Source organism: Bactrocera latifrons, unplaced genomic scaffold (genome assembly GCF_001853355.1).
Source record: "Bactrocera latifrons isolate USDA-ARS-PBARC rearing strain unplaced genomic scaffold, ASM185335v1 scaffold_199, whole genome shotgun sequence".
NCBI lineage: Eukaryota > Metazoa > Arthropoda > Insecta > Diptera > Tephritidae > Bactrocera > Bactrocera latifrons.
Genome location: NW_017535507.1, coordinates 522331 through 536651, shown reverse-complemented (window position 1 = coordinate 536651; position 14321 = coordinate 522331). Strand labels below are relative to the sequence as shown.

The 14321-nt window shown below is 37.0% G+C and overlaps 1 protein-coding gene across 1 annotated transcript in view; it reads right to left on the bottom strand.

Annotated features, from left to right (window-relative positions):
- Positions 1-360: 360 nt before the first annotated feature.
- Positions 361-14321, bottom strand: part of LOC108967760 — a 77711-nt gene continuing 63750 nt past the window's right edge. Inside the window, exon 3 of the mRNA XM_018931373.1 lies at positions 361-443. Within this exon, the coding sequence (XP_018786918.1) occupies positions 376-443 (68 nt within the window). The 3' untranslated portion in view covers positions 361-375. The remainder of the gene's footprint in view (positions 444-14321) is intronic.

Here is a 14321-nt window from a genome sequence, read left to right as displayed (position 1 = left end):
TTTCTCTTGTATATAGGCAAATAGATCACTAACATTGCTAACGTTCTTCTTACTCCAAGAAACTGCTTATTTGTCGAAACTGCAGATATCGGACTACTATACTTGCATATACCCTCTGTTACTATCCAAAAAGCTCTGCGCTTTCTATTCACCCTCAGTTATTAGTAGAAAGCTCTGACCAAAACAAAAAAAAGTACGCGCGTTTATAGTCAGTCTGTACAGTTTATTAAGTATGTCATATGTCATGAGGCAAAATTAATACTGAAAAAAATACAAAATTTATATGAAATAATTCCAAGGCTGGCAGAAACTAATGCTCAAACTAGCACTATTATGAAACACGTAAGTTGTTTAAATTCAGGTGCTAGCACAGGCCTAAAGTGGTGGACCTTCGACTACCTCTAACAAAGAGAGGCTATATTTTCGCATATGGGGGAACATACCTGCAAAGAGAAAGAGAGAGAAAGGAAAAACGAGTTATTAAGGGTATTTAGACAAGACTGAACAATATAATTAATGTATATTATAAAATATATTTCTACACTGAACAGAGTTTTTGAGTTTGAAATGAAGTTTGTGAGGCCCAAAAGKAAACGCTGGTTTTTCAGACCTTATCGCCTTAAACGTCATAATTAGTTACACAGTTTTCAATATATCACTCTAAAATTCCGTACACGTGGTTTTCCAACTAAAAAACCGCCTATTTGTCAGAACTGCGGACATTTCGCAACTGTAGCGTATAGCTGTCATACAAATTGACCTATCTAACGCATGCCCTTGTAGGGAAAACTKTTTTATTTGAGCAAATATCTTCATGAAAATTAGCAGCGATCATTATCTTAGATACAACTACAATCTTCTAAGAAATTGTTCAGATCGGACTACTATAGCATATGGCCGCCATACAAACTGACCAMTCAAACTCAAACCTTTGTATRGGGAACTTKTTTWTTTGMCAAGMAATYGTCAYRMAATTTGAGACAGTATATTTTTTAAGACTTTGCAACYAYCTCCGTGAAAAWTKTTCAGATCGGATCACTATATCTTATAGGTGCCATACAAAYTGAYCGWTYRAACTCAAKWCTTTGTATGGAGAACTTGTTTGTTTKACAAGATATCATCTYGAAATTTGACACAGCTTATTTTCTGAGACAKTGCAACATTATCCGTAAAAATTKTTTAGATCGGATCACTATAGTACATAGCTGTCATATAATTTTRCCAATCTAAGAAAAGCTACATRTCGTTTTATACCCTTTCATGCTACAAAAAGGGTACCTGTGTAGTGTATGATAGTTTCGATGCAACCCACTTAACCGTTTTTTTTTCCTTTTCTGTCTATAATATGACAATATATCAAATGTGATTAAAATTTCACCGCTATGCTTATATTTTGCAGCAGAAATGTCTCCCTCTGACAGAAGAAAATAATTCCTAAAAAATCTTGTAGTAAGTTGTTCTACAATGTTCAGCTAAGTGACTCACCCCTCTAATAATATATGAGGATTTTACTATTCACCGACATATTTAGGGCATATTTATCAGCTACTCCTTCTTAACCTCAAATAATACAAGCTATATGTATATATTAACGGTCAATTTGTGTGCAGTGCGTGGAACTAATTAATTAATTATGCGCAATTAATGAAAGAAATTTCGGAAGTCGAACTTTGCGGGAATTTAGTGTGTCTTTTTATAGATGTGTATAAGAGACAGGCTACTCGTTCTTAACCTCAAATAATACAAGCTATATGTATATATTAACGGTCAATTTGTGTGCAGTGCGTGGAACTAATTAATTAATTATGCGCAATTAATGAAAGAAATTTCGGAAGTCGAACTTTGCGGGAATTTAGTGTGTCTTTTTATGACTCGAGGTTACAATAAAATTAAAAGGGAATAAAAATAATCGTAAAATATACACATACATATATAATATATATACATATGTGTGTTTGAGGTACAAGAATGTTCATTTCATATACAATATGTCATACAGATCGTTTAAAAAGTGATAAGAGCAGTGGGTGGACGGCCATAAATCTTGCCTTGTCGGGTTAAGAGTAGACATAAATTTTATAAACCAATTTGTCACACGCATTAAGCACTGCATACTCACATATATCTACATTCAGGAAATCTTTATTATTCATGTGCGCCATTGTGTGMACACTTCGAACGATTATGTGCTTACATATGTAAGTACAGTAGAGTGTGACATTGAAGTCGTAAATATTTTATGACACCAAACAACAAGCAGCAACAACAGAGAAGCAGCAGCAGCCACTGAGTGCGCGGGGTTCCYCATCAAAAGGCGTGCGCCGGAAATGTGACACTTGTTTTCACTTTACGACATTGCGGTGCTGAGCGCTATGAGGGGAGCGCACGGAGAGTSTGCAGAATTGTAGTTTAATGTCACTTTGGCATGTCAAATGTCGCAAGGCACACGCTCAGCCGTCGCACAGTTTCTCCAGCAACAAATCAAATGCATTTGAAGCCAAGCTCTGCTAATGAGTGAGCATTTGCAGTCACTGTGCAGCGGCGCTTAACGATATGACGATTGCGATCACTGCGAATAGTGACAAGACATACAGTAAACTCTCGCGGATGTTACTTAAAAAGCTATAAAAAAATTAATTTGCTGCAAATGCGGCGAAAGCARGAAGCGTGTACTTGCTGCTTGCGGGTGGCAACGCTCACTGCGTACAATTTTAKGACAGATTTTTCCAAGTATTATATGCAATTTATTGGCTGATGTATGTCACTTGAGTAATTCTGTGCTGGCTGGGATTGAGTTTAGTTGCTGGCACGCTCTCTGTCTMTCACTCTCTCTCCAGCTTTCATGCAACAGTCCTTACAGTGGCTTTTAACGATTTTTGTCAAAAGACATGGCTGSAGAGTAAAGGTCGAGTATTTGTCGAGTGAATGATAAAGAGTATGTTGTTGTTGTATTTTTTCACATTACATGCATATACGTATGTATGTGCACACATWTATATTTATATATAGTGTGTCTGAGTAAATCAGTGTTCAATAACTTTTATTGCTTTGCATTTGTGTTTGTTGTTATGTTGACATTTAATGTTTTCCTCGCACCACTTACTTTTATGTCTTTTATGGCCAATTAAATTCTCAGGTATACTTCCTTGTCGCTGCCAAAAATAAGAAGGCACCAAATGAGCAGCAATAACAACATAATAATTAATTATTAATAAACAAAAAAAAAAAAAAAAAAGAAAACAAAAAAAAACTTAGTTCGGCTGCTAACCTAGCAGCTATAATACCCTTCAGAGCTGCATTCATATGGCATAAAAGGGTATAAAACTATATTTTGGCTGTTTTTGATAGTTCAGTTTGTATGGCAGCTMTATGCTATAGTGGTTCGATCCAAATAATTTCTTCGGGATTTGTAGCAATGCTTTGAAAAATAATCTGTGCCATATTTTGTGAATATATCTTCTCAAATGAAAAAGTTTTACATATAAAAACTAAAGYTGGATCGGTTATTTTGTATGACAGCTATGCTATAGTTATCCGTTCGGTACAACTTCTTCAAAGATTAGCAGCTTCTTAAATAAATGGACGTGGCACAATTTTAAATTGATATCTCCTAAACTGTGGTGACTTAGCTCGTCATGCTGATCGTACATATACATATATATAAATATATGTACTTTATGGAACCTGCGACGTCTGTTTTTGAGTATTACAAGCACCATGGCTAACTGTATATAACCTCTTCAGGGTATAAAAAGCATAATAGAGCGAGCCTAAAGAATGTGTGAATTATATATCCATAAGTAATGAATTGCCAAACCTTTTGGTGTACAAAATTAGGTAAGCTGGTTCGGCATTAGACTGTATACTATATAACTGGCGCTTTCATCGTCACAAGTAATTATGTGTTTTACAATTACATGTTTTATATCATAAAGTTACTAAATACTGCATATTTCAGCAAAAAGTTTCCATGAAAAATACCCCAAAAAAAAAAAAATACCAAAAATATACCATAAAATATGCAAAAAAAAACCAAAAATAATACTCAAAAGAAATATTAAACAAAATTTCCCCAAAAATACCCATAAAAATACCACAAATATGAAAAAAAACTAAATAAAAAATATCGAAAAAAATACCAGAAAACTACCTTAAAAAGACTATAAAAAATACCAAACAATATCAGCAAGACTTGGAAAACCTTCTACTTGCTGCTTATGCCCAACAAGTGAGCGTAAATTTTGCACTACAAGCGCCTTCTACACATTTTTGCGAACCTTACTTTCTTTTTATACTACATATTAATTAATTATAATTTATCGCATAACATTTAGTAGCCGCCTCTTCGCATCTAACACAAGCCAATGCGGATTCTCCTGTCGATTTGTTGTTATTTGCTACAATTTCGCTCACTCAACGTCAATTCTTGGCGACGAACTGGCAATTATAGCCCATTAAGGCGCTCAAAGTCATCAGATAAGCGTGTTTATACAACAGCCTGCTCCACGGCAAGCAGACTTTGCCACAACGCTGCAGTTTTTCCATATCACAATAGTCGTCGTTTGTCGCCGCGCGTCGTTTAAGAGCCGAGCAAGCGCTTTAATGAAGACATATCGGYTGCTGCTGCCCACTAGCAATTGTCAACTGTATTTACCTCTGCTAAACTACCGTTACATATTTTTTCGGTTACATATTTTAATGTGTGCGTGCCACATTATTTGCAACGCCAATGCAAATTATAAATTAATTTGCACGCATAGCGCTGAAGTGGCAGCAAGCAGCAAGCAGCTCCTTGAGTTACGATTTCTTGTGAGTCTTCAAGTGTTGCTGCGTGCTAAGKTCTAGTACGTAACGGTACTTGCCACCACACGCCGTTCCAAACCAAAAARGCAATACTCTAAATTATTGCACGAGTTCTGCATCCGTTGCCAGCGGCTGACGTCTACATGCCGGCAATAACAACAACAACAACAATTTGCTACCCACATATGCGCGCTGGCGACAATGGTGCAGCACATGCCGCACGTTGCATGAATGCAAGCAACATTTTTATATGCATATGTTTGTAGGCATACGTTGTTGTAATTGCACAACTATATGCATATGCAAGCATGTTTATGTTTTTTTTTTTATATATTTGTATATATGCATGTGTGTGTGTGTTTGCATTCGCAATAAATGGCAAGTGAAATGCAAATTAATTGCGCGCACAAGTGTCAAGTTTGCAACCAGTCTGTTGCACATGCTTGTTTGTGTGTGTTTTTAAATGGTAAATACCGTATTTACAGCAACAAATTGCTGTTGCATACACAAGGCRCTGGCCCACGCAAAATAATCGCAAGTACTCAGCAAAATGCTTCTCAGAAATTTCTTGTGCTCACTTACATGTACATATGTGTGTGTGTTTACGGCATTTGTGGTTAGGCTGTGTCAATAAACTGTGCAATTGTTGCCGTTATTTTACATTGTGCTCAAGTGTCGCCACAAAAGTTAATTAGGAAATGTTGGCGCTTTTACATGTGGTCTCGCAGATGTGTGTGTGTGTTTGCMTGTATGGTATACACATACGTAWGTTAGACAAAATTTGCGCAAATRTTCGTAATGTAGACACTTTTGCAGAATTTATGGCACTTTCAAGTGTGTATTAAAATTAAGCTGCGAAGCAAGTTGACTTTAGACACTTGAAGCATTTGTTGTGCTGTGCTAATGCAGCGYTGTTTTTTCTACGAAAAGTTGCTAATTGTCAGCTCAAAGTTTAGCTTATGCAGTATTTTACTCGTAAATTGGTTTAGTTTTCTACGAAGTTTGTTGCAACGAAACTAGACGTCGGAGGCCCTGGAAAATATATTTACATATGCTCGATGTGAGGAGCTGAGGAGCTGAGCCGATTTATCRAACTGAAATTCAGTAAACATGATTTTCTTCAAAAGAAGTTGATCATTTGTCGGAATCGAGGATTTGGGGCCACTATAGCATATAGCTGCCRTAGAAACTGACCGATSAAAATACAGACTTTGTAGGGATACGTTTTTTATTTGTCGAGAWATCTTCGTGAAATTTGGCAATTGTTCCTCTAAAAGATATTAGTTCAACTTCCGAAGAAATTATTTAAATCGGATCACTATAGCATATAGCTCTTATACAAACTGACCGGTCAAAATTTAGTCCTTGTAAGGAAAACTTTTTTGTTTGACAAGTTATTGTCAAAAAAATTGGCACAGATTATAATCTGAAATATTGCTTTAATATTCCAAGATTTTTTTTAAATTGGACCACTATAGCATATTGTTGTCATACAAACTTACCGATCAAAATTCAGGCTTTATATGGAATACTTTTGTATTTGACAAATTATTGTCAAAAAATTTGGCACAGGTTATTATGCAAGGCATTGCTACAATCTCTAGAGAAATTGTTGGGATCTAAGTAATATAGCATATATTTGCCATACAAACTGACCGATCATTTTCATGTATTTGTAAGGAAAACTTTTTTGTTTCATAAGCTACCTTTATGAAATTTGCCACAAATTATTATTTGAAGCATAGCTAAAATATGCATAGAAATTGTTCAGATCGGCCCACGGTAGCATATAGCTGCCATACAAACTGATAGCTCAAAATCAAGAAAAAGTGGGTTTATATCCTTTAATATTATGCACCTGTGAAGGGTATTATGGTTTCATTAAGGTTTCTTCTTGTTTTTTTTTTATCCTAACTTAAAGTAACAGTTAAAATAATACTTAAGCACCAAACATACAAATAAATACAACTCCGGGCTGCAGAATTACACAGTGGTCGCTTTAAATCATAAAATTAATTCTTCTCATACCTTTTTTCACCAAATTTAAAATACTCTCGTACTAAATTCCTCAAAACTRCAGTCAATTTACATGACGCCATACTTTCATCTATATTTCAACGAAACCTCTTTCATTAAAGCTTTTTCAGCAATGCCTGCTGTTAGTGATCTCTCTTTGACGGACTTCGCCACTACATTTTCCGTGGAATATGTACATATGTATAAACAAAAATGTACACACAGAAATATGCATACTTATACAAATATACATATCTAACATATTATATATGTTCTTGTTTTGCTTTTGTTGTAAACATTCGCGTTTGAATTGAAAACTGATGCTACATTTTTGATTGTTGAAATCTGAATTTTTATTGATGTTGCGCGCTGATTGAAAAGTGATTTTGAGGTCAGCGCTTTTGAATGGCATGCGCGCAAAACAAGTGCTTGAAAAATTGCCCACATTTCTTTGGCGAAATTTATTGACGAAAACTATATAATAGATACTTTAAATCAACCAGTTCTTAAGCAACATTAATGCGCTCAACAAAGACGCGCCTACACATTTACAAAAAAAAATTAAATATYMATAGCTGRCAYGCCTCTTAATTTCTGCACAAATATTCTATATAGAACACACTTAAGTGCAGTCTGCCCGAGTTAAAAACAAGAAAACATGCACACACGCGCGCGCTGCCGCACTTGAGGCACTAAACTCATTAAGTATGSGCRGCATKCGCTACGGGCGTAGCGTGCGCGCCACTTAAATGCAGCAGCGCTAATCTAAAAATCTCTTACGAAAATCCAGAATTTCAATTTCTGACACACTTAATTGACGGTGGCAAAGCAAACAGCATAACAAACACAAGCCGAGCAATCAAATGTCAAGCAGACAAAACATACACACAYGTCTGCCTATAAATAGCAAGTACTATAAAAAGCTTAAGCAACAAGACAGATCCGCGTCCGGCGAAATCGCAACGACAAGGCAAATAAGTCAAGTCAGCAGTCAACAGCTGCACAACAACAACAACACGACAATTGAAGATTGTGACAGTCGGCGCTGACTGACAGACTGATTGCTACGGCTGTTAGTCATTTGCCAGCCGTACGAGAGCGGTACGTGCTTTGTATAAATAATACAATTGCGAAATGTGCGCGCGATGGCGCTGTGMCTGAGGCGAGCTCAGCGGCGCGGCGCGCGGTGTGCGGTGTGTSCGCGCGGAGTTTATCTCATTTAAATCTGTTTATGTGCATAACTTTTGCGCTTTTTGGGGCTAAATTTTGCGTCGCGTATGCGATTGAAAGGTGTGTGTGTGTGTGTGCGAGCTGAGAGCGCACAGACAGTCGGACGGACATGCACGAGACAAAGTGCTGTACGCTGCTGACAAAGCGTCTTAAGAGCGCGCACAAATGTACGCGCAGCGCGTCKCTTAGATTTATGGACCGCGCGCAAGAACATCAAAATTGTCAACGCGGCGTTTGGAGGTACAAAAGCAGCAACAATGAAAAACCCGAAAAATGTGCGCACAACAATAATAATAAGAGCAGCAATGAATTGTTATGCGCATTTTAATGAAATTTGAAAAGATTTTAATGGCGGTGGCGGTGACAATTGAAAAATAACAAAGCGCCGCAACGCGCTGAGGTGTGACTAGACTATGACAATGCCGTCTATACAGCGCGCATGTGGAGGAAGGTGTTGACAGACAGAAAAAAATGGATTAAAAAGTGTTGAAAAATGTATTGGCGGCGCAGCGCGCGGCAACCTGTACTAAGTAGCGGTTAACGGTGCAATTAGCGGCGCAACCGCTACAATGGTATTATAAAGATGAGCGTGGAGTATTGACAGTGACTAAAGCTACTGGTTTTGTATATAAAATATTGCAAAATTCCAATGTGTCGAAGCTACGTTGTACACAAGTCCGTCAAGCAGCGGCTATCAGTGGCGTGCCACACGTATTAAATCTGTTAAATGTTAATTTTATAGCAACAACAACGAAAAACAACCATGTTGGTGGAAATGGTAGCGAATTTTGTTGTTGTTGTAGTGGCAAAAATAGGTTGCTGTCCATAAAGACATTTCTCATTGCATCCAAAATCTTTTGTGGCTTGCTGATTTTGATTTCGATCGCACGTACGTATATATTTATATATACATACATATATGTACAATATATCTATTGGATTCATAAATATGTACATATATGCACATACTAAAGTTACTCGTTTCCATGCCACTGCTATGCGARATGGACCAGCAAACGGAGGCATCGCAGACAGCTGTGGTTGGAACGTGCAAACTCCGCCAAACGCTGGTGGCGCAGAGGAGTGCTTCTACCTTCAAACACATATATGTATATGCTTTCAAACACTTACAAACACTTTGATTATGCATGTATGTGTRCTGGCGCACAGSAGCCTCATCAGCGCGTAAAGCAACGCTTGACTGACGGCCAACGCGCCGCGCCTCTCCGACTTTGCGTCGCTAACTCTATTTGCGCCCAATACTACTGGGTTAAATATACAAAAATATGCAGGCGCACACACACACACGAGCATGTATAATACTGTGCCGAAAGATTTATTTATGCGGTGGCACTGCGCTGTTACACATCGATTATGGCACAAATTGTTGGCATCGCAGCGCTGATCTCTCATTGCTTTGGAGGATTTAGCTGATTTGAATTTGAACCGTGTGTCAACATGGCGTGATATTTTTGGRCTAATGAAAATTTAGATTACAGCAACAACATTTACTTTATGCGTATTTCATTTASGGCTGTACGCGTTAGTATGTCATAAGTGGTGTGGGGTTGGGGCGTTCAAGGTGATTTTATATGGAAATCTGATTGGAGCGGCAGCGCATATTAGGCTTCAGTGCCTGTACGAAAGATGCATGAGTTTGGCGGAATATTTGGATGGAATGATTGACTATARAGATTCAATAGTAAATTAGTTAGCTAAAGACAGTCTTTGAGTGATGCTCGGTGCTGAGTCTACACGACTGCATAGACTGCTGGAAGAATTTTCAAAAGTCAGCCTTTTTCTCCAACTTTTTTGACTTCACCTTCAAGACTAGATTGCGAGAAGAATGAAGTCAATTTGGATTTGTAGTTCCTATTTTTGCTTAACTTTTGTTGACTTCTCTTTCAAATTTCGACTTTTGTGTTTCCTCTTAGCTAAAGTTTATTCTACAACGCATAATGAGGGCCTTCGTTTTGGTATCTGTATACGCAATCGCGCCTGTTTTAACAGAAAGTATTTGCTTTTGCTGCTAATGTGACGTCATCTTAAGAAAAAAGACTTCAAATTCAGCTTATTTAATCTGAARGTGCCGCTTTCAAGCAGTCTATTGAAACCTGCTATTGTGACRTCATCTTAGCAACATGCAACATCAAGCTTTATTCCTGCTATAATTTGTAGAAAAATATTTTGAGATTGGATTTAATAAGTTAAAGGCGATAGTTGAGAGATGCTCTGGCGACAGTGGACTTACCGAAAGCTCTTCAAAAGCCACTTTGACTTGTATTTGACTTTTTGCTAAAGTTTTGTTGACTACTGTCTCTTCAGCGTTCGACTCTTGTGTTAGATATCACTTGGGAACTTTCTTTTTGACATTTGTATTCGTAATCGCGCCTTCTTTAACCAGAAAGTAATCTTTTGAAACCAGATGACGTCACAATCGCAAAAATCATCAATTTAGTATTTTGCTATTTTGACGTCATCTTAGCAACAAAGGCCCTCAAATTTCATATTTGGAAGAATAATTAAAATCGAGAGTTCGAAAATATTTAATTGCAGCTTTTGAAGCATTTTGGAGAGATTGTTGCAAAAAAAATTAACTATATATTTTCTGTGTTCTTTTAAAGAAAACTTTATCGTTCGTAAATTATTTCATTATTGCAATACTTGCCAAAAACATAATTACACTTGACTGCGTTCATATAAAATTATTGTATTTTGACAAACCGGATATGCTTATTTGGAATCTCAAATCGTTCATGCCTTTTTTGAACTCTGGCTGCATATTTTTTGGTGACTATATATAAGCGCCTTTAGCAGAGTATATAGATGAATGTGTAAGGATCAATACCATATATTATACGTAAATTACTTGTATAATACACTCATACTTATTGTCTCAATTTTGGTGCTCAAGCAGGCCTGTCAGTGATAACAAATTCAACTCAAGACTTTGCAATAAAAAAGTTCAAGTTAAATTCAAATTATTGTATAGAAATCTATTTTATATCACGAGCTATCTTTATTCAATTCGGCATATATTATTATTTCATATATGGCTATAACCTGCCAAGAAATCATTTAGTTCGGACGACTATATGCCAAATATAGCCASCATAYAAACTGATCGATCAAACTCAGGTCCTTGTATGGAAAACTTTTTTATTTGACAAGGTTTCGTCACTAAATGCGGTAAAAATTCTTACCCTAAATGTGGCTATAATCTTCGAAGAAATCACTCAGATTGGACGACTTTGGCACATAGCTGTCATACAAACCTACCGATCAAACTCAAGTCCTTGTATGGAAAACTCCTTKATTTTTGCTGATATCTTCACGAAATTTGRCACGAATATTTATCTATAGCATCGCTAAAASATCTGTAAAWATTATTCAGATCGCACCACTATAACATATAGCTGCCATACAAACTGATCAAAATCAAGAAAAAGATGTTTTTATACYTTTTCATGCAACTGTGAAAGGTATTTTAGGTTCAACGTAGACGAAGTTAATATTTTTTCTSGTTTTAATTATTTATTGCCTCTTACCTATTTAATTTTTTAATCTTGTCATTCATGCGGCACGAGTGTGTGCACTTAAATTTTAATTGAGAGCCGTTAATGTTTATCAYGCAAGTGGCGCACAAGTGCCAAATATGAAGGAATGAATAATTGAGCGCTTGAAAGCAAGTGTGGATGAACGTCGAAAATACAAACAAATTGATGCTGTGAATTGTATATATTTATATGTGTTACAGGAAATTTCTGAATTGCTGCGCAAGTGGAATCAATGCGAATTTATTTAATAAATCTTATAAATCAAAAGTGCTTCAGTAAGCGGCTGCAGAGCGACCGTTGGGGAAGGTGTTGAGTTGTTGAACCGCTAGGCGGATGCATGAAAACGTTTCGAGTAGCTTGTGATTGTCGCAACACGCTGTGGCAGACGACACCGCTAATTAGCGTGATGCGAACGAGCTAAACAACTAATTAAAAGCGAATGCGGGCGGCAGCCACTTGGCGCAGTGAGTAGGCGGTGTGTCACGAAGCGCGAGAAATGTGCAACTTTGCTGACAACTTGCCACATTGTTGMACTGAAAGAAAGTATAAGCGCGTTAGTAGCGAAATTCATAATTTGGCAGCTAACATGTGGCATGAGGCAAGTTGAAAGTGGCAATAAAAGGCAGACATAACGTTAGATTGTCGCGTTGTGACGCGAAAACAAAAAAAATATGAGCGCAAAAATTGTCTAAGCGAAAATTAAAATCTTACTTTTTTCAAAGCAAATGTTTGCAGCTTGCAACCGGCTAAGTGACTGGCGAAGAGGCGGCAACAAATTAAAATTACAACAAAATTGCCGAATAGCTGTAGACTCGTTAAAACTTGGCAAGCATTCAAGGTGTTGACMGCGCATGCCAGGCGGTCGCCAATAGTCGCAGGARTGCTGTGTATGTGTGTCGCAGCCACAAATTGTCACCGGCAAGTATGAAATATGCCTGRCRGCTCATTGTGGCCGTTTTGCAATGAAARAAATGCGAAATTTCATTAAAGTATGCAACAACTCAGCACAATAACTGGCCAACACACAAACCACACGGCCACTTGGCGCTGCGGAGAATGCGAGTGCGAAGCGCAAATTGTGGAAACACACGTATACACCTATATATAGAGTTTGTGACCAACATTGCAGCTTGCCACAAAGACTGCAGTAAGCCAACGACTGCTTGCGTTGCGCCGCACTGCAGCGCGGTATGTGGCGAGTTGGCGCAGCAAAAGCCGTAACTCACTGTTTTGTTGCCGTTGTGYCATGTGGCAAGTTGCACGCTGCATGTTGCTATGCAGCAGCATTTTGCGGTATCCAGGCAGTGGTTTGGTGACTRAGATTAGCGGTGACATTTTTCAAGTGGTTTGAATGCGATAAAATGGTGGATAAAGTGTTGGCTGCTGTCAAAAATTAATTTACTTTATTTTCAATAAACAAWTTTTTTTTATAAKTTTTTATGAATTACCGTTAACGGATTACTTCTATAGCTTAAAGCTGTCATACAAATTGAACRCTCGGAATTCAGTTTTTGTAAAGCAAACTTTTTCATTTGAGAARATGGCTYCACAAAATTCGGCACAGATTATTAYCTGAGGTATTGCTATAATCTCCGAYAAAAATTTTACATAATGGTTCRCTAAATCATATAGCTGTCATACAAACTAAGCGATCAAAAACAGKTCCTTGTATGAAACACTTTTTTATTTGAAGAGATATTTTCASGAAATTTAACAMAGTTTAGTAYCTAAACCATWTCTATAATTTRCGAAGAAATTGTTTAGATCGRACAACTACWGAAKRTAGCTACCATACAAATTRAGCGATCAATATCAAGTTCTTATAWGGAAAACTTTTYTACATGACGAGATATCCTCATGAAATTTGGCATAYATTATTACTCTGGATTTATGTACAATATTYGTAAAAATTTTTGWGATCGTACAACTATAGCGTAYAGCTGCCATACAAACTAACCACTCCAACTCAAGTCCTTGTATGGAAAACTTTTTCATTAGACAAGATATCTTGACGAAATTTGGCACGAACTGTTAACCAAAACATGACTGTAAACTGTGAAAAAATTGTTCAGATCGGATAACTATAGCATATAGCTGTCATACAAATTGACTGCGCAAAATCAAGCAAATAATCTTTTTATACCCTTTTCAACTATGAAGTTGCTCCAGTGAAGCARCCGTATGTTAAGTTTTTACTCCTTTTTTCTCAAAGTTATTAATTTTGTTATTCAAGTTTGTTCTTTTAATCAAAAATTTAAACATTATTTGGTAGTCAATATTTTTAATAATTTTTCCATTTCTCAAAATTTATTTTCCTACTCGTTGAACACTCAATTAATTTAAAAGTATCACTGCCAATTTGCGCTAATTTACTTYAACTGAATATTTAACTAAATTCGACTCACAACAGCTCAGGCCATCATAAAAGTCATCAGCTCCCATCACGCATCAGCAGAATTTCRATCAATTATTCAATAACAATTATTCAATGAAGACAAATATTTTCAGCCACTCACATTTAATAAAGCAACACATTCAAGYAATGCGCTGTGCAGAAATTCGACCAAATTGCCCAATCAATTGGTGGCATAGCAAACACAAACGCCAATAAATTTGCAGTAATAAAAGAGTGCACAGTAGAGTAGAATTGCGCACTGCGGTTAGAAATGAGACGCAGCTGCCAAGGCGGACTTTGCAACCAGCAATCAATTCGCA